The sequence below is a fragment of the Xylona heveae genome, assembly GCF_001619985.1.
Source record: "Xylona heveae TC161 unplaced genomic scaffold L228scaffold_10, whole genome shotgun sequence".
NCBI lineage: Eukaryota > Fungi > Ascomycota > Xylonomycetes > Xylonales > Xylonaceae > Xylona > Xylona heveae.
Window position 1 is genome coordinate 941649 of NW_017264202.1, and position 22893 is coordinate 964541.

The 22893-nt window shown below is 47.0% G+C and overlaps 7 protein-coding genes across 7 annotated transcripts; 3 read left to right on the plus strand and 4 right to left on the minus strand.

The window, feature by feature from the left end:
• Nucleotides 1-50: 50 nt before the first annotated feature.
• On the minus strand, nt 51-2596 carry L228DRAFT_233079 (potassium channel-like protein). The gene is made up of 3 exons (XM_018330619.1): nt 2252-2596; nt 2036-2194; nt 51-1975 (listed from the first exon to the last, which is right to left on the minus strand). The coding sequence occupies exons 1-3, from the start codon at nt 2362-2364 to the stop codon at nt 250-252; spliced, it is 1998 nt and encodes a 665-aa protein (XP_018186013.1). The 5' UTR covers nt 2365-2596; the 3' UTR covers nt 51-249.
• Nucleotides 2597-2796: 200 nt separating this feature from the next.
• L228DRAFT_250153 (family A G protein-coupled receptor-like protein) lies at nt 2797-4504 on the minus strand. Its single transcript, XM_018333254.1, has 4 exons — nt 4353-4504; nt 3976-4276; nt 3772-3918; nt 2797-3705 (listed from the first exon to the last, which is right to left on the minus strand). The coding sequence occupies exons 1-4, from the start codon at nt 4378-4380 to the stop codon at nt 3180-3182; spliced, it is 1002 nt and encodes a 333-aa protein (XP_018186014.1). The 5' UTR covers nt 4381-4504; the 3' UTR covers nt 2797-3179.
• Nucleotides 4505-7646: 3142 nt separating this feature from the next.
• Nucleotides 7647-9748, minus strand: L228DRAFT_233086 (phytoene desaturase). The gene is made up of 4 exons (XM_018330620.1): nt 9686-9748; nt 9509-9630; nt 8921-9454; nt 7647-8862 (listed from the first exon to the last, which is right to left on the minus strand). The coding sequence occupies exons 1-4, from the start codon at nt 9723-9725 to the stop codon at nt 7849-7851; spliced, it is 1710 nt and encodes a 569-aa protein (XP_018186015.1). The 5' UTR covers nt 9726-9748; the 3' UTR covers nt 7647-7848.
• Nucleotides 9749-10009: 261 nt separating this feature from the next.
• Nucleotides 10010-12495, minus strand: L228DRAFT_285165 (terpenoid synthase). The gene is made up of 6 exons (XM_018336311.1): nt 12243-12495; nt 12055-12154; nt 11626-12002; nt 11390-11563; nt 11056-11343; nt 10010-11005 (listed from the first exon to the last, which is right to left on the minus strand). The coding sequence occupies exons 1-6, from the start codon at nt 12263-12265 to the stop codon at nt 10195-10197; spliced, it is 1773 nt and encodes a 590-aa protein (XP_018186016.1). The 5' UTR covers nt 12266-12495; the 3' UTR covers nt 10010-10194.
• Nucleotides 12496-13570: 1075 nt separating this feature from the next.
• L228DRAFT_240981 (retinal pigment epithelial membrane protein) lies at nt 13571-15642 on the plus strand (the record flags this gene model as incomplete). Its single annotated transcript, XM_018331297.1, has 3 exons — nt 13571-13614; nt 13673-14315; nt 14368-15642. The coding sequence occupies 3 exons, from the start codon at nt 13571-13573 to the stop codon at nt 15640-15642; spliced, it is 1962 nt and encodes a 653-aa protein (XP_018186017.1).
• A 315-nt stretch (nt 15643-15957) lies between these two features.
• L228DRAFT_263108 (hypothetical protein) lies at nt 15958-17341 on the plus strand (the record flags this gene model as incomplete). The annotated part of the gene is made up of 4 exons (XM_018334464.1): nt 15958-16460; nt 16543-16617; nt 16728-17151; nt 17221-17341. The coding sequence occupies exons 1-4, from the start codon at nt 16457-16459 to the stop codon at nt 17339-17341; spliced, it is 624 nt and encodes a 207-aa protein (XP_018186018.1). The 5' UTR covers nt 15958-16456.
• A 1626-nt stretch (nt 17342-18967) lies between these two features.
• On the plus strand, nt 18968-21316 carry L228DRAFT_254086 (DEAD/DEAH box RNA helicase; the record flags this gene model as incomplete). The annotated part of the gene is made up of 10 exons (XM_018333804.1): nt 18968-19317; nt 19370-19427; nt 19478-19613; nt 19664-20024; nt 20080-20159; nt 20209-20360; nt 20411-20604; nt 20661-20809; nt 20865-21125; nt 21171-21316. 10 exons carry the CDS (start codon nt 18968-18970, stop codon nt 21314-21316), a joined length of 1887 nt encoding a protein of 628 aa, XP_018186019.1.
• Nucleotides 21317-22893: the final 1577 nt, after the last annotated feature.

Below are 22893 nucleotides of genomic sequence, written 5' to 3' on the forward strand. Positions count from 1 at the left end.
TTGCAAAGGGTTCAAATCAAGTATTGACGTGAGCCTTGTCAACCATAGACGCGTCGTTGAAATATATACAAATTGTGACATTTATGTACAATAAAATCCAAACGGACAGGGATGCTGTTATACTGACCCAAGTAATAGTAAAAAAAAGTCCCGTATGTGTTTTCTAACGCCGCCAGATGAAACAAACATGACAGGATGCAACTTTTGTAACCAGAAGAAGATCGACGAGCCGTCAGTATTACCACAAGATCAATGCTCATCCCCCTTCTCATGCCGATGATAATGTTCGAGAATCGACTCCTCCAGCAAACTCGTCATTCTCTCCACGAGCCACTCTGCCTCGGGCTTCGTGCCCATCAAGGGACTGCGATCATCCAGCCAGCTCCACGGTTTAACGTGGCCCTTGTCGTCCATCGTCTGGGCCTGCTGGAGATCAGGCCCTTCGTGGGCGCCCTTGGCCGGATGAGCCTGGGGCCTGCGATGCGCCGCGGGGGAGTTCTCGTCTTCGCCAATGAGCTTGAGGTAGCGGGACCATTCTTCAAAGGAGAACTTTTTGGGCGGCGAGTCGTTCAAGTGTTTCATGACTTTGCGGATTTCTTTGATGAGGAGATAGTGCCGGTGATGGGCGTTCTCGGCAGGTTTGTCGCCGCGCTCGCGGGCTTTTTCTTCGTCTGTTAATTCTTCGCGCTCCATTTGTTTCGTTGCCTCATCGACGACTCTGTTTGCGCCGGTGGTGGAGTTGGAGTTGTGACGATGGGCTTGAGTGCCACTGGCGCGGCGCTTCAAGGTGCCGAGGAGACCGGGGGCTTCTTCCAAGTCGCCGCTGGCGGATTTGGTAAAGGAGCGAGTTAAATTACGGAGGGATCGCTTGTCGCTGGGGAGAATGGTAATGTCGCCGATCCAAAGCGTGACGTCGCGGATGATCTTGATGACAGTGTCGCCCATGTTGCTGATCAGGATGGTCATGGTGGGGATGGCGAGCATAGACCAGAAGACGAAAAAGGGCTTGCCCGAGTTACTCTGCGGGTAAAAGTCTCCGTAGCCTATGGTCAGGAGGGAGGTATATGCGTAGTACAGCGATTCAAAATACGACCAGGATTGATCGCGTTCGGTCTTGAAGAAGATGGCGGCCCCGACGGTCCAGAGGGTGAACCATGCAAAGGAAGAGATGAAGAGAGATGCCCATCTACGCGTGTGCATCGCTCTGGCTTGGACAGTGCGCATGAGTTGGAATTCCTTTTCTCGTCGGTCATGCTCAGATAGTCCTTCAAGAGAAATTCGCTTGGGCATCACAATGTTGGGCATCATGCTGCGCCGCTGCTTATCCATGCTGGACACAAGATGAACACGGTGTTTTTCAACCATTCGTGCAGCCAGTTTTTCTTTTCCTCGTTCCAAAATGAGAGCTCGGATCGACCCGATGGTGAGACCTAAAATGACGATTCCGCCGATAGCGTAGGGGAAGAGAAGGCTGCGCCCGACGTGTGTGACTGGAGTGTAATCTCCTGAACCGACCGTCAGGAGAGTGCATTCGGCCCAGTACACAGAATCGAGGAATGTCCAACTCTCAATACGAGCATATATAGCCGCTCCGATGAGCAAGTAAAAGAGGTAGCTGATGGTCTGCAGCATGAGCGTTCTCTGGCTCATTGTCAGACGGAATTCTTTTGCATAATGTCCGCGCCATGCGCCGTACACCGTTGCGACCATAAGTGACGAGATCAAAAAGTACAAGGCGGCGGACATTATGGCATAGTAGAATGGCTGCGTAAACGCGTGTTGAGCTGCCGGATGCAGCCTCAAGTCGTCCGAGGCCGCAGACACGAGCGCAATCAAGAGGACTGAAGCTATATACCACCCAATGATGGTCACTGGTTGCGCAATAGAAAATCGAAGACGTCGCGCCATATTGAGCAGCAACGCAATATTGGCAATGATGGCAAATACAAACGATACAGCATTGATAGCGATTAACCTAGAACAATACGCTCGATATTAGGAACAGTATCATGCAGGACATATGCTTTGGGCTTACCATTTCGGATCAGCAATAGTCTGTCCATGTATCTCACTACCCCCAGGCGGTATGTATACTCTCCAGCTTTCGACCAGGGCGCATAAGTTGAACGCCGAGGCCATCGGACCAAATGTGCCCGCTATTAGAGGAAATGCAGTCGAGAAGAACCACCAACGACTATGTGACAGATAATCAGCATCTGGAAACATAGAAGCAGAAACAATAACGACATACCTAGGATCTAGGAAACTCCCTTCTTCATTCTCTTCGGAGGCTTTCTCTTTCTTTTCCGACTCGACCTCTCGTGCGCCATCTTGGATCGGGCTATCTAAGCCGGGATCATTCATGCTGTCTTCAAGCCGCTGTCGCCGCACTTCCACAGATCAAGAGATTGAAGATGCTGTGTTCATTGATGTTTCACGCCAACTTCAACTTTCTCTCTTGACGTCTCAGCATGAATCGCAGGCATGCGATCCGTACCATGTTCAGGACCGGTTTTTGGGACGTGGATCATGTTTTCCATTTAGCCGTAAGATTTAGTTTCGTGCCTTGGACCGCTTTGGGCCTTGGACTGCCGTCAGAAACGCAGGAAGCAAATTACCGTTTGTGGGCGAGGAACGTCATCTGACCCCACAAAGCTTGGCCGGTTTTGGGGTCCTTTCGCTTACCAGGCCAAGCTTTTGCTCGGTGACGATCCTGATCCACTTTATGTCACTCAAACGTCCAACGTCAACACTGACGCTAATCCTTTTAGCATCTCACAGAATGAACAAGACAGACTTAGGATTACAGAGTTGGTATTCATTAACTAGATATCTTTGTATGTAAAGAAATATCTCGAAGATATCTTCGAATGAAGGAATGAACAAATTAATAAAGTATGTGCTATCGTGGGCCATCCATCTTCAATCCCGTCATTCGGGCTTTACTAATATTAGTGCATTAAGGTATGAAGAACCTTGCATAAAAAGCAGTCGACAATCAGAAAAGAGAAAGGGTATGTTGGATTATGCACCTGTTAATAGCGAAGAGACGACGAAATTAAACAAAGGGGGGAACCACAGTCAGTTTTTAGGAAAAATGACACCATTCTCCTCTACACGAAGCTCGCCAAAAGGGACCAGGCGAGGAAACTCCAGCTAGAGTTAAAGGTTCATTTTGATTAGACTGCTTGCTCCGGAGTTTGAGTGGTGCCAGTAGTACCATTGGCACCAGTGGTTGCGCCAGGAGTGGGCTCATTAACACCGTTGGTGTGACCAACACCATTGGTGCCCTCGGCGGCCTTCTCCTTGTGCCCACGGTGAGCAAAAGAAAACCGTCCTCCGGATCTCGTCGCAGCGACACCCGGGGCCGCAGTTGAAGCACCTTCCTCGTAATCACGAATGGTGAGGCCCATCCGGCCGGGATCAATGTTGCGATGGCCCCAAAGCAACAGAGCGCCGAACACCGGCTTGGCCAAAATGTCGAGAATGCCGTAGAAGACGGCTTCCGAATCAGGCGATATTACATTTCCTCCCTCGCAGAGACCCCAGCAAATAGGATATAAAAGCCAGAGGAACATGGTCCAGCAGCCGCAGATGAGGTACGTTCTGTGGACATCGCTGCCTAGAGCATACGCATGCTTACGACCGATGAAGACGACAGTCCACGCAATTTGGATGAGAGCGGCGCAACCAAAGACATAGTAGCTGATCAATGTCAGTTCTTTACCTCTTTCGTCATTGCTCCCAAGAGCTATCAAATTAGGCACTCACCCCCATTTGTACGTGCTCTGTACCAAAGCTCCGATAAGTCCAGAGATCACCATGATCCAGTCCATCAAAACCGTGTAAAGAAGAGTTGGCCAAGGCAGACCAGCGGTCAGCAGAATGTCAAAGAGCAAGAGTGGAGTGGTGATGAACCTAAGGATGATCCAGTGAGCAACACTGCACATACTTCTAAACTAGAGAGATACTGACCAGTCAATATAGCGAGCATAGAAGATTTGACGATTGACTCCAGCCACATCACCTGAACGGCGCCATTCAACATTAATTGGGGTCCATCCCAGATTAGAAGCCATGGTGAAGTAAGCAATGGCAGCTACCAAGGTAATGGCGGCCGTGATATAATGGAAGATGCGATGCGTGCGAGGCTTGGTGAAGCCCAGACCCAAGATAATCATCGTTGAGACGACCATGACGGCCGTGACCGTCCAGTACCAATCCGATCCATGCGTGGTGATATGAATCTGCACGGTCCTGCCATTTACGGTGTCACCTGAGAGACAAATGTTAGCCAGTGCAGCTCTTCATTTGAGCATGTCCGCCGCAAAAAATATTATTGAGAACCATACCGTTGATAGATGGAGCCCTGTTAACCATTTTGACAGATTTAAAAGCTCAAGTCCTAAGTGCGAGAGGCGTCTAGGAATGGTTTTCTTGTATGGACCAGAAGGCAGCGGTTGTTGATAAGACGAGCGTGAGGAGTCTACGATTGTTCTGGGAGGAGATGAAGCAGCTTAAAAATAATATGGACGATGCGCTAGCTAGGCAAATGAAGTGAATTGGAAGTATTCACTGTCTGCGAGGTCTGGACCAAAAAAACCAAAACAAGGAATTGGACTGGCTGGTCTGAAGTGAGGGCGGGCGGCCAAGGCTATTTGAACCCCTTCCAGCCCAGCTCGACAACTACGTAAAGTATACACGGACACTATGAGATGAAGGACATGGATACCGGCTATGACATCGCATGCATTTTCTCGTGCTCACACTACTCTGACTGCTTATCCATCAGTTCCAATGCTCTCCGAGTTTCTGCCGCACTGGCCAGAGACGCCAATGGATGGAGGTGTAAGATCAAGGCCAAGACGGTTCTCTCGGATGATTCCTCGACCCAATAGGATAGATGGTTTGAACAGGAGGTGAAGCTAGCAAGATCCCTTTGATGAGTGATCTCGATAATAGCTCTAACAAAAAGTCCTGAGTTTCCGTGGGCGAAATAATCATGAGAACTAACTTAATCCCGCTACCCGCTCTGATCTTCTTTCGTTCCGACTTTCCTATCTAAACGCATTGCCGTTCTCTTCACAACCAGCTACCCTTACCCTGGCTCGCCCACACTAGGTAGGTAGCTGTAATATGGAAATTGGATTACTCCTACAATACTCCCGGGGGCTGGTCAGAGCTCCTACAAGCTTCTTACCAGCCTCCGGGGTCAATGCTGAATAATCTTTCTTTTACACAATTTTACTGTTGAGCATGATACTCCGACTTAATTCGTTTAATTTCTACTCTCATCAAAGATTGAAAGATCCCGCTGTGCATCCCAGGGTCGACCATTTGCTTCAGAAAGTCTCCATGGCGTCTACACCCTCAGCAAGCGTTCAATTCCAACTTGGGGCGAACGACATCGGCTTCGGCCTAGCGTTATAGCTTAATCGCGAGGGAATATTTTCTCTGAAGACTGGAGGCGGTGTTGGTGTCTAAGTCTTCCCTGTCGATGACGATTACCGTTCCAGTGTAGTTTCTGACTAACTTGGTTATAGCTTTACTCATCACGTTATCATTGCGCTACTAAACTGATTTACAAGTGTCGGAGAAATCTGGTTTTAACCGATACGCGGAGCCAAAGGGTTCTTGCGTTGTGCTTCAGACCCATCATGTGCTATTTCGCTATGAAGAGGGAAAGGATTCAACGTTAAACGTCAGACATGCATGGAGGGACCCGGCAACTAAACCCGCTCTGGAATTGCGCCACTGGAGCCCACGGAGGTCATAAGTATGGCCATTGCAATTTTGTAGTACTCATACCTTCCCGGACACCTTGCATGAGACTCAAGGGACTGAAGGACGCATGGGGCAACGGCAACTGCCTCTAAACCATCTCCACTATCCGAGAGCGTCTGACCGGCATGGTCGAGACTAAAGTTCGCCAAGTACACCGGTACCCTGCTCAAGCATGCTGCTAATGTAGTGCTTGTGCCTGATAGAACCTCGCTGCTCTCTAATGTGCACAGAAAGGTATATTCTATCAGCATACTCAATAAAGCTAACCAGTAAGCTGTAGGGGTAAAAGGAAAAGGCCAGACAGTTGCTTTAGAGCCAATAAATGAGTCCGGGCCAAAGTCGGTCGCCGTCCGGGTCATCCGTTGACTCAACTTGTCGGGGAAGTTGCGCTACTCTAACGGCTGCAAGAGTGATGATGTCAACTCAAGCTTCCTCGAAAACAACGTTTTAACTTGGTGTTGCACATGCCAGTTTCCCTACTTGCAGTTTTAGTGCGGGTGGTGCGGCCTGGCGGTTAGCGGCAGATTATGAGGGGACTGCTCGCTACCGACATAACCGAAACGCAGGTATCTCCAGCCGACACCCGCACCCCCTTACGCCAAGAAGCTAGTTATACCTTTTAGCCAACACATCAGAAAGCGAATTATTTCCATGAACTCCCCGAAGCTTTGGTAAAATCTCCATTGGGAGAGATTACGTGAGATTAAACAACTGCCCTCACGAACCTTACATGGACGTCCTCGCAGCTCATAGTGTATCAGCTTAATATGTACGGCTTCAACAAATTGCTGCGGGTGCAGTACACTCATTGCATGTATCCCCAGCCATTTTCATATGCAATGTAAGGCAACTCGCCAAAGCAAGGCCCTCTACAGCAAAGTTACCGTACTATATCGTATGGCAACTCACGGCGAACATCTCCCCGCATCGCATTTTCCGGGGACGGCTCATTCTTCCTAGTTTCCATGAATGAGCAACACAAAACATCCTGGCTGGCTATGCATGTATCGTTTGATGTGCACGGCATAATATGCAAGAGTCCGGATAAGTCGGGATCAATCACACATTGATAACGGCTTTTAGCAGGGCGCATCAAACCAGACGTTGAACTAAGGTATCGTATCCTCATCCCCCCCCGGGTGTGGCGATCACCCGTTTTTTGTCTTGGCAGCCACCCTTTTGACTCATCACCCGATCCATCTTACCACTCCAAAACAACCCCTACCTGGAGCCCTCCACACCCGTCAGTGTCAAGTGGTTCTGCAAAGCATAACGCTATTATTCTGAAACACCTTGCCAAGTTACTTAATCAGCAAAACTGCTGCATGAACGACGCTGTTAGTGTTAGCTCTCGGGAAGGTAGTGCGTCATGTGGATCCAATTGATCATTTACCGTAGTACTCCGTACCGTAATCACAACACGCCCTTTTCCTACTGTCCTGTCCCTCCTTGTCGATCCCTAGCTTTTCCGTAGGTTAATCCTATACCCGCTGCGCATCGAAATTGAGCAGAATTGAAGAAAATGGTTTGGTTGTTTCGGCTAGACACGGCAATTTTCCATGCCCTTCAATGAGCTCTAAGAACTATATTGTGCAGCCATACCGATTATGAGAAGCAACCCCTACCCTATGGTTTTAGGTATGACATGTGATCTTACTTGACAAATGGCGCGACCTTACGGCATCCATCGGCGTGGTCCGGTTGAATGACGTGAGACTTTTTAATTTTCCGAGAGCTTATTTTGTTTCCCTTATGGGAAAGGCGGATATGGCAGCCGCAGTAGGAACATGGATTTTGAGCTAGTGATTTCGCAATTGATAGACTCATTCGATTATTTGTTTGATTGATAAATTGTCGATGAGGATTATTTGTAGTCAAGCTCCATATGGGGCTATGCCAAGGAAACGCGATGAGGATGTGAGGATTGAGATGTGAGGATTGTCTCAGTAATAAATCCAACTCTTGACAATGCACACTTAAACTAAAATCGTCATGCGTGCTGGCGATATCTAGACAAATCCATGATACATCTTTGCCAAACTCGGAGTTGTCAAGCCCAAATCTTCAAACGCGCATCCAAAGTATGGCCGACAAGATCGCTAAAAGAAGTACAATGACAGAAATGACATGACCTGGCATGGCAGGATGCACTTTATCCAATGTGCTATTCCGCCGTACTTTATCCACACTCGCGTCTACTTCCCAAGGAACTCGTATACCTAGTCGTCCAAGAACTTGTTCGCTCGTGAGCTTGGCGCCGGCAAGACAGATAGGGACTCCTGTGCCTGGATGCGTACTTGCTCCCACAAAGTGGAGATTCTTAATTGAGGGATGCTGTGTCCTTGGACGAAAAGAGAGTACATTGAAGAAGCTGTGGCTGAGGCCTAGAATGGCTCCTTTGTCGAGATTAAATCGTTCTTTCCAGTCCTGTGGACTGTTGACGTATTCGTTGACAATGTGCTCGGAGAGTGAGATGTTAAGTCGCTGTTCAAGGGTCTTGAGAATAAATGTGCGGACTCTTGAGATCATTGCTTCCCAGTCTTGTTTTCTTCGTACATGAAGACCTGGACGACCTTTCGCGTCGTCGGAGTCATCGTGCTGGTCGTCGTCTACAAGGTGACCGACTGGAACAAGTACCACAACAGAGTCTTTTCCTTCGGGTGCAGCAGTTGGATCGATTCGCGATGGTACGTTAATGTAGAATGATGGCTCCTTGGGCAAGGTCTGCTCCTTGAAAATTTCGTCGAAACTGTCCTTGTAGTCGTCGGCGAGGAAAATGTTGTGGATTGATAATTCGGGAAAACATCGGTCAAGTGCCCAGTAGAACGAGACGCTGCTGCATGATGCCGGGCGCTTTTCGAGAGATTTTGCATAGTCTGATGAAGGTAGGAGGTTGTTGTACGTATAGACTAGATCGGCGTTGGCAATTACAATGTCTGCGTGTAACTCTTCTCCGCTCTCGAGAATAATGCCTTTTGCTTGTTTCTGATCGGCAGATAGCAAAATTGACTTGACTGGACTTGACATGCGGAATTCGACTCCGGACCTCTTTCCAAAATTTACCAATGCATCGACTATCTTTTGTGAAATGTGAGCGCTCAACTTCTGCATTGACGGGACTGGGATGGCAACTGACCTTGTGAAACCCACCTTTCGGATACCAAATACCCTCTGCAAGCTCGGTATATTGCAAGAGGCTGTACGTGCCCGGTGCGTCAAATGGGCTCATTCCGAGATACATGCTCGAAAACGTAAATGCCCTTCTCAACCGTTCTGTCCAAAAATACTTTGAGGCACGCGTGTATATGCTTTGAAGCACGTGTAGATCAAAGAACGCTTTTACAAACCCCGGCCTTAGCATTGAGAAGATTGAGGTAAAATTCTTGCGTAGTACAAATTTCACACTGAGCTCGTAATGACGATGAGCTTCTTGAAGATAAGCAAGATAGCGTTCGAATCCGTCCTTTCCCTCCCATTTTTCGATTTCGGCCTTCATGCGGGCAAGGTCCGTACTAAGATGAACAAATTGACCATCGCTGTACGACACATTGTAATTGCGAGGGCATTGTAACATTTCAACGCCTTCATCTTCAATGCTTGTGCCCAAGTCCTGGAAAGTCTCGTAGAAGAAATCCGGAAGCAAAAGGAAAGACGGCCCTTGATCAAACCGCTTTCAAATATCATTAGCAACGAAATTTCACACCATGAGCATAGAGTAACTTACATAGTCCTTATAATAGATCAAGGAACATCGGCCTCCTGTGAAACCATTCTTCTCGACGACTGTAACCTTCAGCCCTGCTTTAGCTAAGCGGGCAGCCGTTGCCACACCACCAACGCCAGCACCTGTAGGACAAGTTATTTTAATTTGTTCATATCAAAATGTGACATTCTAACTCACCGACAACGATAGCAGACTTCTGCCCCTGAGGTCCCTCCATCTCTCAACTATACTGATGGATGATTGTTTACTGGTAAGCCCCCAAAGACAGAAATCGCGGGGATTTAGGCCAATGCTTAGGGCAACCTCTAGCGAAACATGGGGAGGTTTAGTGGGAACTGGACCCTTGTCCACCGGGCCGAAGCGAACCTCTCCTAGCCTATACCCTGGACTCTCGCTGGGATGGGTGCCAGAGTCATGAATCACCACTTCGGACTAGGAAGCTCAACAAACTACGTCTTTCACCTCTCCATATGAGACTTGAATTTACTCAATTTCGCAGTACGGGATATGATCGCTAATGTTTTTGCCTAATTCGCATCAAATCCTTAAATCCGCGCTATATGCGGCGCTGGCTGTGGAATGCTTCTCGTCTTGCGGATGCACTACTCTAAACCCACCTGAAAGTGATCATCTAATTGAAAGAGAAAAGTGGCTTGCACACAAAACAGTATTTATTCGGTTCAACCTCAGCTCCATACTAGAGAACGACAGACAACCTTCAGTCTTCGCAAGAAAGGCACGGTTGCTTTGCCTGCTCGTAATTTGCCATCACTCTCAAGAAGCACGCGGCCTATCTCCACATAGCTTTCAACCGCAACTCGGACTGGGCCCCTGGTTTCAGCAGGAAGCTCTTCAATAGCATGCCGGGACTCGTAATATCTTTCTAGCCCCTCCATTATAAGCTTTCTCCTCAATATCTTCATGCAAGCATGATCAGGGTTCTCCAACACGTCGAAAGGGCGCAATTGAGCCTCTTTCAGCCAGCTTGTAGGAATGTACACACGGCCAATATAAGCATCTGTTCGAATGTCTCGCGCGATGTTAATAAATTGAAGTGCTGTGCCCATCTTTCTGCCCGCCTCAATCAAGCGACTTTTGTCCTTTTCTGACCCATGAAATGTGCTATGGGAAAACACAAGCTGTAAACATAGTTCACCGACTGAACCAGCCACACATTGTGCGTAAACGTCAAGTTCAGCATCAGTGCGAATTGGCCAGCTGCCCCTGCCTTTTGAGAAACTGCTGTCAATCTCAAAGCCGTGTAACAATTCGTAAAATGGAAGTTCGGAGAGAACATCCCTCGGAAGTAGCAACAATGTGGACTGGACTGGCGCCGGAAACGTTGATGAGACGAAATCCTTGAGAGCAGCCTTTGAAGAAGGCTCATTGTTAAAGGATAGTTCAAAGTACAACTTGAGGCTGGAGATCCAGTGCTCGGCCTCTGCATGCGACGCAGCGCTATCAATCAAATCGTCTGCGATTCGACAGATCGCATACCTAATCGAATGAGAAAGTAAAAAAAAAATTTTAAGCGATGGAACACTCACAAGATGATAAGGTCTATCCGCAGTCTCCCAGGGAAAACGCAACTGGCAATATGAAAGCTTCGGCTATGCTTTTTGAGGACTCTGGATGCAGCCAGTAGACCATTTATGCGGCTCTGATCATATACAGACGTGGGCGTAGTTAACGCCTTTACCAATTCTGTCGGAGAAGGGACTTTTCCGACATTAGGAAATAATGAAGGGAAGGTTTCCAAGATAGTTTCTGCGGTGTCGAATGCAATGAGGCCAAAAACAATCATCGTATTCGTTATCAAGAAGAAAGTGGCTTCCCTAGGTAGAGTTAGTATTTATCTTAATCTAGTAAAACTTCTCATACTCAATCTCGAGACCCGTCCACAAAGTGAGGTCAAGTTTTGTTCCTGACTCAATCACCCATGTACCCCGTTTTAATTCTATCGTGTCTATGATCCAGAGGTAAAATGTGGGAACAAGCACAGGCACCAATGTATTTAACAAAGACAGTCTAAGAATGAATTGGTATCCCAAAGACCTTGTAATGCCAGGTTAGTCGGATGGATCTCGTAAGGGGAGGACTCAGAAAATCGAACTTACCAAAGTAATAGAAGAAAAGGCACAGCCCACGCGATTATTAGACCGAGATAAGTCCCACGACCTCCTCTATAAATCAACCCGCAGCTCGCTGCGAAAGTACAGACAAGAACGACTTGGCCTAGCGTTCTCCAAGAAAGTAATAAGATACCTCTTTCCCGATCTCTATCTTGACGGCCCGGAAGATACACGGGAAAGAATACAGGTTTGCTCAGTAAAATATACAATAAACTTGTACTATACGTCTGAATCACAAAGAAAAAGATTTCTTCAGCAGGGATATCAAATAGCGTGGGGCCAAGAATCACGGAAGCAGGATACGTCCATATTCCAGCGCGGATGAGGTACGAATCCCAAGGTATAGTTGAGATCAGAGCAACCTATATCTCGTACATTAACGAATGTTCATAGATAACAATATGCGAAACATACCAGTATTAAAAAGATAATTTTATATACATCTAATAGTGTTAAGAGTGGACGTGTAACTAGTGTCAAGAGTATTGCAGGCGGTATGGTGTACTTGAGATGCCTAGTCGAAGTCGCGTATTGGTTAGTACAGCGGCATATATGAGGTAGAAAACCTCAATTTGACTGCCTTCCCTTGCCAGGACCCTTACACAAGAAGATAGTCGTAGCCCATTTTCTGCTCGATAATATGAGCACAGGGAAAAGTTTTGCTCACTCACAACCGGTCGCTTGTTCAATTTCCAGGACTGAATATGCCAAGCAACGAGATGTTATAACCCAAGTAACGCTTTCTGTATGAAGGGACAGCCGGTTGCGAAGATTGGGATGGGAATGCATTGAACGGATTTTCGATCAATAGATCCTACGACGGCGCGAGTGAATTCAGTTGGCAGTCAATTGGCAGATGGACGTTGTCACGAGCATAGGACGAGAGATCTAAGTTATTTAGTTAAAAGGAGTCCATGGATCGTTGAGAGACCATCGTCCCGCTACGGAGGAGCAAATGAGAGGGCAACTTTACCCGGTTATTACGGCCTGGACAACACTGGTCTTCTTCTGCTTACATTTAGTGGGGGCTAGTGGGGGCTTATGGGTGGCTGGAGGGCGATCTGGAGTTAGTTCGGCTCCATTGCTCGGTAGCCGGTCCACCTAAACTCCATCTGGATCGGGTACGTTGGTTTGTTTTGGTTTCGGATACGGGGATTATTGACCCTCAACGTCATCACTTCTTCCATCTCAAATGATTCTTCAAGTGCTACATCTGCCTTCATGTGCCGGCAAAGCCGAACTACCCTAATTTACGGAATGGAGACGACATGGGTAAACATTATCCCACCATTACCCGAGAATTGCATGATTGCCTAAGTTGGCCCTTTGTCGCAACATGAGCCTAGTGGCTTACATGTGCAAACATGCCGTTTACAAAACCACGTCCTCCGCAATATATGACTTCGTTCAACCCAGTTCAAGCAGACAGCACCGTGTACCTTGATCGTGCCATTGAATGAAGCTTAGCTAAGCACCAGTTGGTCTCTGAATTGGTACAAATCCCGTTGCCTCCGTGCTACCGTCTGTGATTTTCGTTTGTCAAGCCATTCTCTGTTTGAAGGAAACGGTTACGGAAGAATCTCTTTTTTTGAAGGCGAGCATCATCTTATACAATACCTATTTTCCGTTGTTTTACTTGAGCAATTATGCTATTTTGAAATGGATTGAAGTAAGGGATTGCAGCTCGTCTTTCATCGCCTTCGATTTTGTTATAATGCTCGCGTTAAAGACTAAGCTACTCCAATTTTGCATTTACTCTCCATTGCCTCGCTAAACTTGCAAACCCTGCTTTCATTGCTTGAGAATCTGGAGGATCAACGGGGACCGGGTCTCTTAACCTTTCACGTATACTGGCCGCCTGCATACCTTTAGCGCAGGGTGATCACAAAAGCCATCCGAAGGCTCAGCATTCGTGCTATTTGCTTGAATAATGTCGTCAGAATCTAGCGGGAAGAATGAAAAGGGGATTCATCCGTACGTGTCGTCTAAAAATCCTGAGTCTAATAGATCAAGCGCTCATACTTCGTCGTAGGCATCTGTCTGGGAATCATGCGCCAGTCCAGCGCACCTTCTCTTTGACGCCGTGTGCTTTTCAGGGCAAAATACCCAAAGAACTTGCCGGAGGGCAGTACATTCGGAATGGTGGCAACCCCGTGACCAATACCGAATTAGACCGTGATGCTCATTGGTTTGACGGCGATGGCATGCTCTGCGGGGTTGCCTTTCAACGTCTACCTGGGGAAGACGATGGTATTCAACCGGAATTTGTCAATCAATTCATTTTAACCGATGTTTATTTATCCACCGTCGAAAACAAATTCCTCAAGAAACCTCTTTTGCCAAGCTTATCCACTATTATAAGCCCGCTTTCTTCATTGGTGCAGATTTCTGCAGCGTTTCTCCGCTCCATAACCCTTATTTTGATATCTCGTCTACCTGGGTCTCAAACAGCTGTTGAGAGAGTCAGCGTTGCTAATACGGCTTTGGCTTATCATGATGGTCGTGCTTTAGCTACTTGCGAGTCTGGGCCGCCCATCAGATTCACATTACCCGGACTCGAGACAGTCGGATGGTATAATGGGTTGACTGTAGATGGAGAAGTTGCTGGGCAGCAAAGAACAAGTTTTGGCGGCGGCGGAATTTCCAGCTTTTTTAAAGAGTGGACTACCGCGCACGTAAGTGGATCGAAATGATCGGCCTAGGATCGCTACTAACTAACCGTTCTAGCCTCATGTAGACCCAAAGACAAAGGAAATGATTCTCATCCACATGGGATTTGCAGCACCATTTCTTCGCTATTCGATCATACCTGCTGATGTTCTAAACTCTACTTCAGCGGCCTTGATCGGATCTCCCGTCGATGGAATTGCGGCGCCCACTCTGATGCACAGCTTCGGTGTCTCTCCAACTCATACAGTCATCATGGACCTTCCGTTGTCACTAGATCCTCGTAACTTGCTCAAGAATAAAACCGTGGCTCATTTTGACTGGAACAAGAAATCGCGCTTCGGCATCTTTCCTCGTCATAACCCGTCGGCAATCCGTTGGTGCGAGACTGAAGGCTGCTGCGTCTTCCATACTGCAAATACTTGGGACAATGACGCTGCGGCCATAAACGATAGTCCAAAGCCAACCGTCGTCAACCTGCTGTTATGTCGCCTCACTTCTGCAGCGTTTGTCTTCACTGCGGGAAGTGTTCCGGAGCCGCAAAGGCCAGCGGGGACAGCCGCTGACCTAGAAGGCGAGCAGGACCGTCTCTATTATTATTGCTTTTCTCTTTCAAACTCCTCTTGTGAGGCGATCATCACACACCAGTGGGCGCTGTCAGTCATTCCCTTCGAATTTCCAATTTTAAACGAAGAGTATAACATGAGCAATGCTCGATACATCTATGGAACATCCGTATTTGGAAGCACATTCGGTGTTGCTCTTGGGAAAGGCGTCAAAATAGATGCCCTTGTGAAAATGGATACCCACACTCTCATCGAGAGTGGCAAGTCTATGGACATTACTCCTGTTACCGGAAGCGTTGATACAAGGTCCATTTATGAGATCATTGCATCGACCAACCCGGACGACCCTATCAAAGTCTTCGCCATGCCCGAAGGGTGGTATGCCCAGGAGTGCCGTTTCGTATCCCGCAGTAATCCTGCTAGCGAAGATGATGGATGGCTCCTTACCTATGTATTTGACGAATCCCAGCTCGACCAGAATGGCAGTTGTCCTGAAAGTTCTGCGAGTGAGCTCTGGATTATTGACGCCCGCGGCATGAAAGAGGTTGTCGCTCGCATTCATCTTCCGCAGCGCGTGCCTTACGGTTTTCATGGATACTGGTACTCTGAAGAAGACATTTTGAACCAGCGTCCTGCTGATTCCTTCCGCAAGCGACCGATAGTAATTGATCAAGTCGACGAGAAAGGAGTACCAGCGGAGGAAAATGGCAGTATTGCCTGGAATGCTTGGATGGCAGTGCGGTGCTCGCTGCTCCGCATTCTTTCTTGAGCTTGTTTTCGTGTTATTATCTGGCACGAAAACATGTGATCTGACAACATGCTATCTCTCAATTTTGCGTGCGATTATTATTATAAGCATGGTCCATCATTCTGGCATTTATCATCGGACCTTTTTCCGGTTGCAGATCAATAATTCTAATTTCTAATAAGCACTTCAGTCTTGATATTGGCGAGATTAACATATTCGGTAGAGATATTTTCATCCCTTCACATGAAGGAATAGGATCAGTATTACTTTTCGATAGGGGAGTCTCATTAACTAAAGTGATGATCAAATGTACCAAACGATGTTTACATTAGGGTACCACCTTTTCTGTAGAGATTCCCCGCCACTAGCTTTAACATACTTCTCATGTTGCTCAATAGTGGGCCAAGACCTGAATTTCAACTTGACAGTAACTACCTAAATTGAAGGGGAGAATTGTACTCTCCGGCTCCTTCAACTACAACCTGTGAAAAGATTCTCTGGTTGCAATAGTAGATAACATTGGTGGTTGAAGATTCCAATATTGGTTCTCTCCAGTAAAGCCGAAAAGCGACTGGGCTGCACATCGCCCCGACGATCTGACAATTTGTGTTAGTCAAACAGGGATGATTATGTCGTCGCTCATTGAACCTTAAAAACAATCAAAGACCTGCGGCTAAGCTGGAGGAACACAACCTGACGCACAACACACCTCGCTCTTAAGTTTGATCCACATCTCTAAGCCACCTTCCACCATAGCTTGGAGAAGCGTTGGGAACCTTCAGAAATTCTAAAACCTTATTTTTCTTTCAAGGAATCTGCCTATTTCTAAAGCAGGATGGGTACGTGTAGAGGTTCATAGATTACTGGCGATGAAGCCTGCCTGCCCGAATGAGCGTAACTGACTGCTTACCTCCCAACCAGACCGTAAGAATCCTTCGGAGGAGGACTTGGCTCCCATCCCGGGAAGCCCGACGCCTCTGCCAAGAACGAAACGCGGTAAGTCACTCCCTTCATAGTTCTCTTCCACGACCTCATTTCCCCATTCTTAAAGACGCATTAGCAAGCTGCATGTGCGCTGACGACAGGGGATATGTCAATCTGAGCAGGCCTTGAGAAACCTTCCTGGATGGATATTCGGGCGCCTCCGATGACCCCTCCCACTGACCTTTGGCATGCAAGCCGCGGTCGAAAGGTTCCCCGGGTGAAGAAGCTAGCGCTCGAAGTCCGCCTTTTTCTGGATTTTGAACAATGCGGAGAGAAAAAGGTTTTTGATATTGAGAGATGCCTCTCCCTCAAACAATTTTTAGATCTTGTCGACAAAGTCTTTGAAGGTGTTATGCTTTTCGAGCAAGTTGACACCTCAGAGTTGCAGTTCATCTCAATCAGCTGGCAACGTCGAACCGGCACCCACTGTATAAAAATTACTCCAGAAGCCTATGCTGATTGGGAAGCAATGGTTCAAGTTGCGAAAACCACCATTCGTACCCAAAGAGCAGGGGAAAAGGTCGCAAAGGTTGAGGTCCATATTCGGTAAGTCATCAGCTGTTTGGGTAACGGCTTTACTTCTTCGTATCTTCTAACAACATTTCTCTGATATAGTGATGAAAACAAGCGGCGCTGGGCCGAAATCGCGGAGAAAATCAAGCTTAAGCTTAATACAGAGGATACTGAGAAAGGATATTCCTCTGAGCAGACGATGGATTTTGAGATGGAAAATTAGCGCATTGCGATTTTCTATTCTGGCAACTCTTTCAGCCAGAGTGTCAAGAGAATTTCTTTTGTATCGTCATGTCTTGTGGCCTCTCTGTCGGGCACATTTTAGTCAAGAGTCCATGAGATGTTAGGATGGATGCTTATATGCCGTCGAATGGAGGTGTAAGTAAGCTCGCAAGCGATACTGCTTTTGGACTACGGCGAACTGCTAGAGGACTTCACTTCCTCTCCAGCAACAACTTCAGCTGCTTCAAGCCAAACTCATTTCACATTATCAAGATCAATGTATTGACTATTCAAAATAATATTCTTAAATTTAATTACTGCTGCCTTGATTTCGATCGATGACCCCGGTATTCCCGTGTCGCAATATAACGCCTTATATCCTAGATTCTTTTACGGTTTCTCCGCTTCTATCATCTGCTTCTTTGATCAATCGTCAGATTGGGCCCTGCTTTCGCGGCCAGCTGATTATCACGCTTTATTGCCAGTTTTCTGCTTTATCACTTATTGCAATTTCCATTTGAGCTCACGCTGTCACTATGTCTCTCTGTACCCTCCCTCCATCTCTTTCCCGCCAGCTTACTCTCCCCTTGTTGTTTTACATTGCAAACTATCTTATGCAGTAAAATCGCACTTTATTTGGCACGTTGAGCAGCTCTACTAACACAATTCCATTGCTTCTTGTGGCCGTTTCATAAAGCGCTCCTTAGATTTCACCTCAGGACCACATACTCTTGCGCACTGAGCTCATTTAAGGCCTGGATCGTCAGTTCCTTTGAACGGTGGGCTTGGATACAGAGGGGCGCGCTATGAGTACAAATATGGCTCTAGTCACCGACACTGATATCAAGAGAATGGTATCGAGAAAATTAGGGAACGTTCCAGATGTTATAAAAGTATTGTTGCCCTGAATAAGCAAACAAATACTGTCTCTTCCCACTCAAAAGAAAGCGCTCATTTATTGTAGTGGGACTGGATCCCGACGAGAGCAATCTTAGTTTAGAGATGAACTGGCTTGCGGGCAAACTTACTGCCCACTAGAAGCTTCCCCCAAATTGGCTGGAACTTGGTCCTCATCAGGCATATTACTTATGCTCAAAGTAAGGGTTTGGACCTAATTATTTATGGAATAAGCGAAGCTCATTGGTTGGGAAGATTATTCTTTTTTCTGCTCTCATATTCACAGTTTCTGAGCAAACTTCCCCGTGCTAAAAACTTGTCAAGCTTTGTTTCCGCGACGACCGACTACACGTGGGACCTTCTCGCTCTTTTTAATTCTACGTGTCGCCAAACAATTGATCCCAAATCAACATCATCTCTTCTCCTCTTCTCTGCCGTTCCAACCCTTCCAGATCTGGGAAGCAAAATTCCGGATTCTGGTCCTTTCTTTCCTCATACCACTTGAACAACTGAAGACTTGTTACGCTATTGCAAGGTGAGATTTATCTTCTTCTATTACCTTGCCTTCTATCATCGTCCTTTGTAAGAGTCGCTTGCCGCAGAGACGCGTCAGGCCCTCTCCGTCCATTCTTTGTCCACACTGCGTCACTCCAGCTATGCAACTCCTGTTTTCTCTCATTTTAATAATTGACTTTGTACTGACGGAAAATTTATCCTTGGTAGTATCAGAATGTCTGACCCCGACAAAGATGGTGCCTTTGGCACTGCTGCTATTAACAATGCTCTGAAGGATGTTGTCAATTCGCAATCTGATGCTGGTCAGACGGACAAGCCCCCCAAGCCGTCTGGCTGGGTCGAAAAATCCGGCTACAATTACGCTGCCTATAATGCTTCTACTCGCGAGGAGCGTGAAGCTGCCCAAAGCTCCGGAGCAACAGAGGACGGACCTGCCTGGGCTGCCAATGCCGTCAAGTACGAATGGTCTGACGAATATGGAGATGTCGGCCCAGCCCATCCGGAGCTTGAAAAGCAGCTTTTCCAAGATGAAAACATAATGCGTATTGGAAATGACATTTTGAAGTATGTGAACTAAATTGTACCTCCATTGTTCATCAAGGCTGACCCAGAAAAGCATTCAAGAAATTGAAGTCACTCAAGAGGGTGAAATGCGCATCAGGCCGGTCCGAAAGGTTAGCTGCTCCCATATATCTGTCATGCTCACAGACTTATTCTTTGGTAGTTTGAGGATGCAGGCCTTCACCCTATCATGCTTCAAAATGTTTCACTTTGCAGATATGAAGCGCCCACTCCGATCCAAGCCTACTGCCTCCCGGCGATTCTTAAAGGACAGGACGTTATTGCCTGTGCTCAGACTGGTAAGCAGTACTGTCTTGCAATTGTAAATATATTGTGTTGACTTTTCAAGGTTCCGGAAAAACTGCAGCGTTCCTCATCCCAACCTTGTCAAAATTGATGGGAAAAGCTAAAAGACTCGCGGCTCCCCGACCTAATGTCGCAGCTGGGTTTGATCCTAGAACCGATGCCGTCAGAGCTGAGCCTCTTATTCTCGTTGTTGCACCGAGTCGTGAGCTTGCTACCCAAATCTTTGACGAGGCTCGCCGTTTGTGCTACCGCTCCATGCTACGCCCTTGCGTTGTTTATGGAGGTGGCCCGGTTCACGAGCAGAGGATCGAGTTGCAGAAGGGTTGTGACGTCCTAATTGCTACGCCGGGACGTCTATGTGACTTTATGGAGAAGCCTCATATTCTGTCACTTCGGCGCGTCAGGTAAATTCCATGTCATTTGCCTCAAAGGCAAGCTGCTAATCAATCTCAATTTAAGGTACACCATCATTGATGAAGCAGATGAGATGCTGAATGCCGACTGGGACGAAGAACTCAAGAAGATTATGTCAGGTGGAGGTAAGACATGTTCCTTGACATAAAGTACGTTGCTAAGTAGAATTCACAGATACCAATGAGGACGCGGACCATGTATACATGATGTTTTCGGCGACTTTCCCGAAGGGAGCCCGTGAGCTTGCTCGCCAGTTCATGGCTCTCGATCACGTCCGAATCCGAGTTGGCCGCGCGGGTAGTACCCATATCAATGTTCAGCAAACAGTATGTAACGTTCTAGATGCTGATGCTACTATTTTGCTCACGTAAAATAGGTAATCTGGGTTGACGAGGATAAGAAGAAGCAGGCGCTTTATGACCTCCTTTCTTCTATGCCTCCTGCCCGCACTCTGATTTTCGTCAACTCGAAACGTCAAGCCGACTTTATCGATGATTATCTCTACAATCTTGATTTGCCGAGCACCTCTATTCATGCGGATCGTACTCAACGTGAGCGTGAGGATGCTATGTATGTTGAAGGTGTACCACTCTGTCCCGAAATACAGCGTTACTAATACAGTGTAGTCGGGCCTTCCGTTCGGGAAAATGTCCTATCTTGGTGGCAACTGGCGTCACAGCTCGCGGAATTGATATTCGTAATGTGATGCACGTTATCAATTTCGACTTGCCCAGCACTGCCTATGGTGGAATTGACGAATATATTCATCGTATTGGTAAGCCGAATCATTTCTGGATCATGGGTGTACTAGTTTCTAACATTCGTTTTAGGCCGTACTGCTCGCATTGGCAACCGTGGGCTTGCGACTTCATTTTTCAACGACAGAAATGAGGATATTGCCGACGTTCTCGTCAAAGTTCTTCTTGAGGCAAAGCAAGAGATTCCAGATTTTTTGCAAGGCAAAGTCCCGGAAGGAGGCGCCGAAGCCATCACTTTTGATGACGACACTGATAACGAAGGTGATGATCAGACTGCCACTGGCTGGGGCGAGACCGCTTCCGCGCAGAAGACCGAGACCGCTCCAGCTGCTGGTGACGGATGGGGGAATTCCGAGCCTACCAAAACCGACGCAAAAGCTGATAGCGGTTGGGAAAATCCCGAACCTACCAAGACTGACGCAAAAGCTAATGATGGTTGGGGGAAACCCGAGCCTGCTAAGGCCGATGCCAGTGAATGGCAATCCGCTTCTAATGACGATTGGCAAAGTGGCGCTGCCTGGTAATCTGTTGCTCGTTGCTTTTGCCGATGGTCTCAACCATGCGGCATCGCAAAGCTTCAGCGGCGTTTAACAGACTGCCTCGGTCTAAAAATACAAACCTGCATCAATCAGAAAAATAACAAAAAAATTTATTTTCCCTTCCCCAATCCTACCCAATTTCCCCCCAGGCTTTTATGCGTACTGAAAGCGGATAATTGCCTTGTCCCCGAGAATTATTGCACCCGAGTGCAGGTTTTACCCCATTTTCAATGTCTTATCTCTCTCAACAAGTTTAGCTAGTACTTCGATAGCGAACATTTAAATAAAGGCAATGAAACAGTGTTATTAATATCGGAGTAAAAGTGCAATCTGTATTTCCATTTGTATCTCTTAACCTGACATAGTGTAAATTACTAGCGTCATACCATCTACCACGATTGACCCCGCTTACATTTTTGAGTGGCATATGCGAAAAGACTCACACAGAATTGAGGATCTAAAAGGGCTTAGAAGGTGAAACTCATACAATGCTGCCCTCGTAGCTAAGAACGAGCACATAATATCCTTCTAGATACTAAGAAAAGGGGCTTCAATTCGAGACTTGTCAGTCCTTTCGCAAAGAGTAGTAAACTTGCAGCGTCAGAATAGCGGCCAAGTTGTCTATAATGTCCCCCGCTGGAAATATGGTGCTAGTTCTAGTGTTAGTATTGTAAGCTAAAACCCTCAATATCAATGCTCAAAAGAGCGTGAGCTCGAAGGCCAGGAATGGCTGAGCTGCCAAGGCCTCGGATTGTTTCTGGAAAAAGCGTTTTAGAAAACAAGGAAGTTTCATTCTCATCCGATTGCATTCATCCAATCTATGGTTCTGAGTGTAGCTGGATCGCACTTAGCTGGGAGGTAATCCGAGAAGGAGGTCGCTGAAGAAAACAACATACAACACGTTTCTCTGGTGTAGCAATTGCTGGCTGAGACGTGTTTCAACCAGCACAATAAATGCCGTCCAAGTTGGGCATTCCTTAGTATGTAATCGAGCTGCTGTACTTACAGACACGTAAATCGAATTGTCAAAGTGTTGTTCAGAAACACATTTCGATCGTTAAGGGGGCCCTGTTGCTCCTTTTCATCCGGTTCGTAGGAGAAGAAGACCGGTATTTCAAGGTTTGGTGGCCATATCTGGCTTCGGTCTCTCCTCTTTAGCAAGCAAGGCTTTTTCTTGAAGCTAAAATCTCAAAACTTTCGTAAAAAAGGTTCACACCGTCTTGTATCAGACTCAATGCTCTAAATCATAAAAAAGAAGTTGAGCTTCAAATAATAGTCCACCTTGCAAGGCTGGCCTGCTGAGGGTGACGGACAAAGCCTGCCGGCGGAGAGTAACGTAGTTATGTTGAAGTCGAATCTTTTGTTGTCAATTCGGCAGCCCTGCCCGCTGGCAGGAAGTTTGTGACGATATCTGACGATGTTGACAACTTAGAACGACGAGTCACCAAAAGAACGCAGAATTTCCGAACGAGCGTTTAGATGGACAATGTGGAATCATCCCAATCACCGCAGCTCACTAACGTCAATAATACTAACAAGATTTCCAGCGAGGCTGGTTGCCC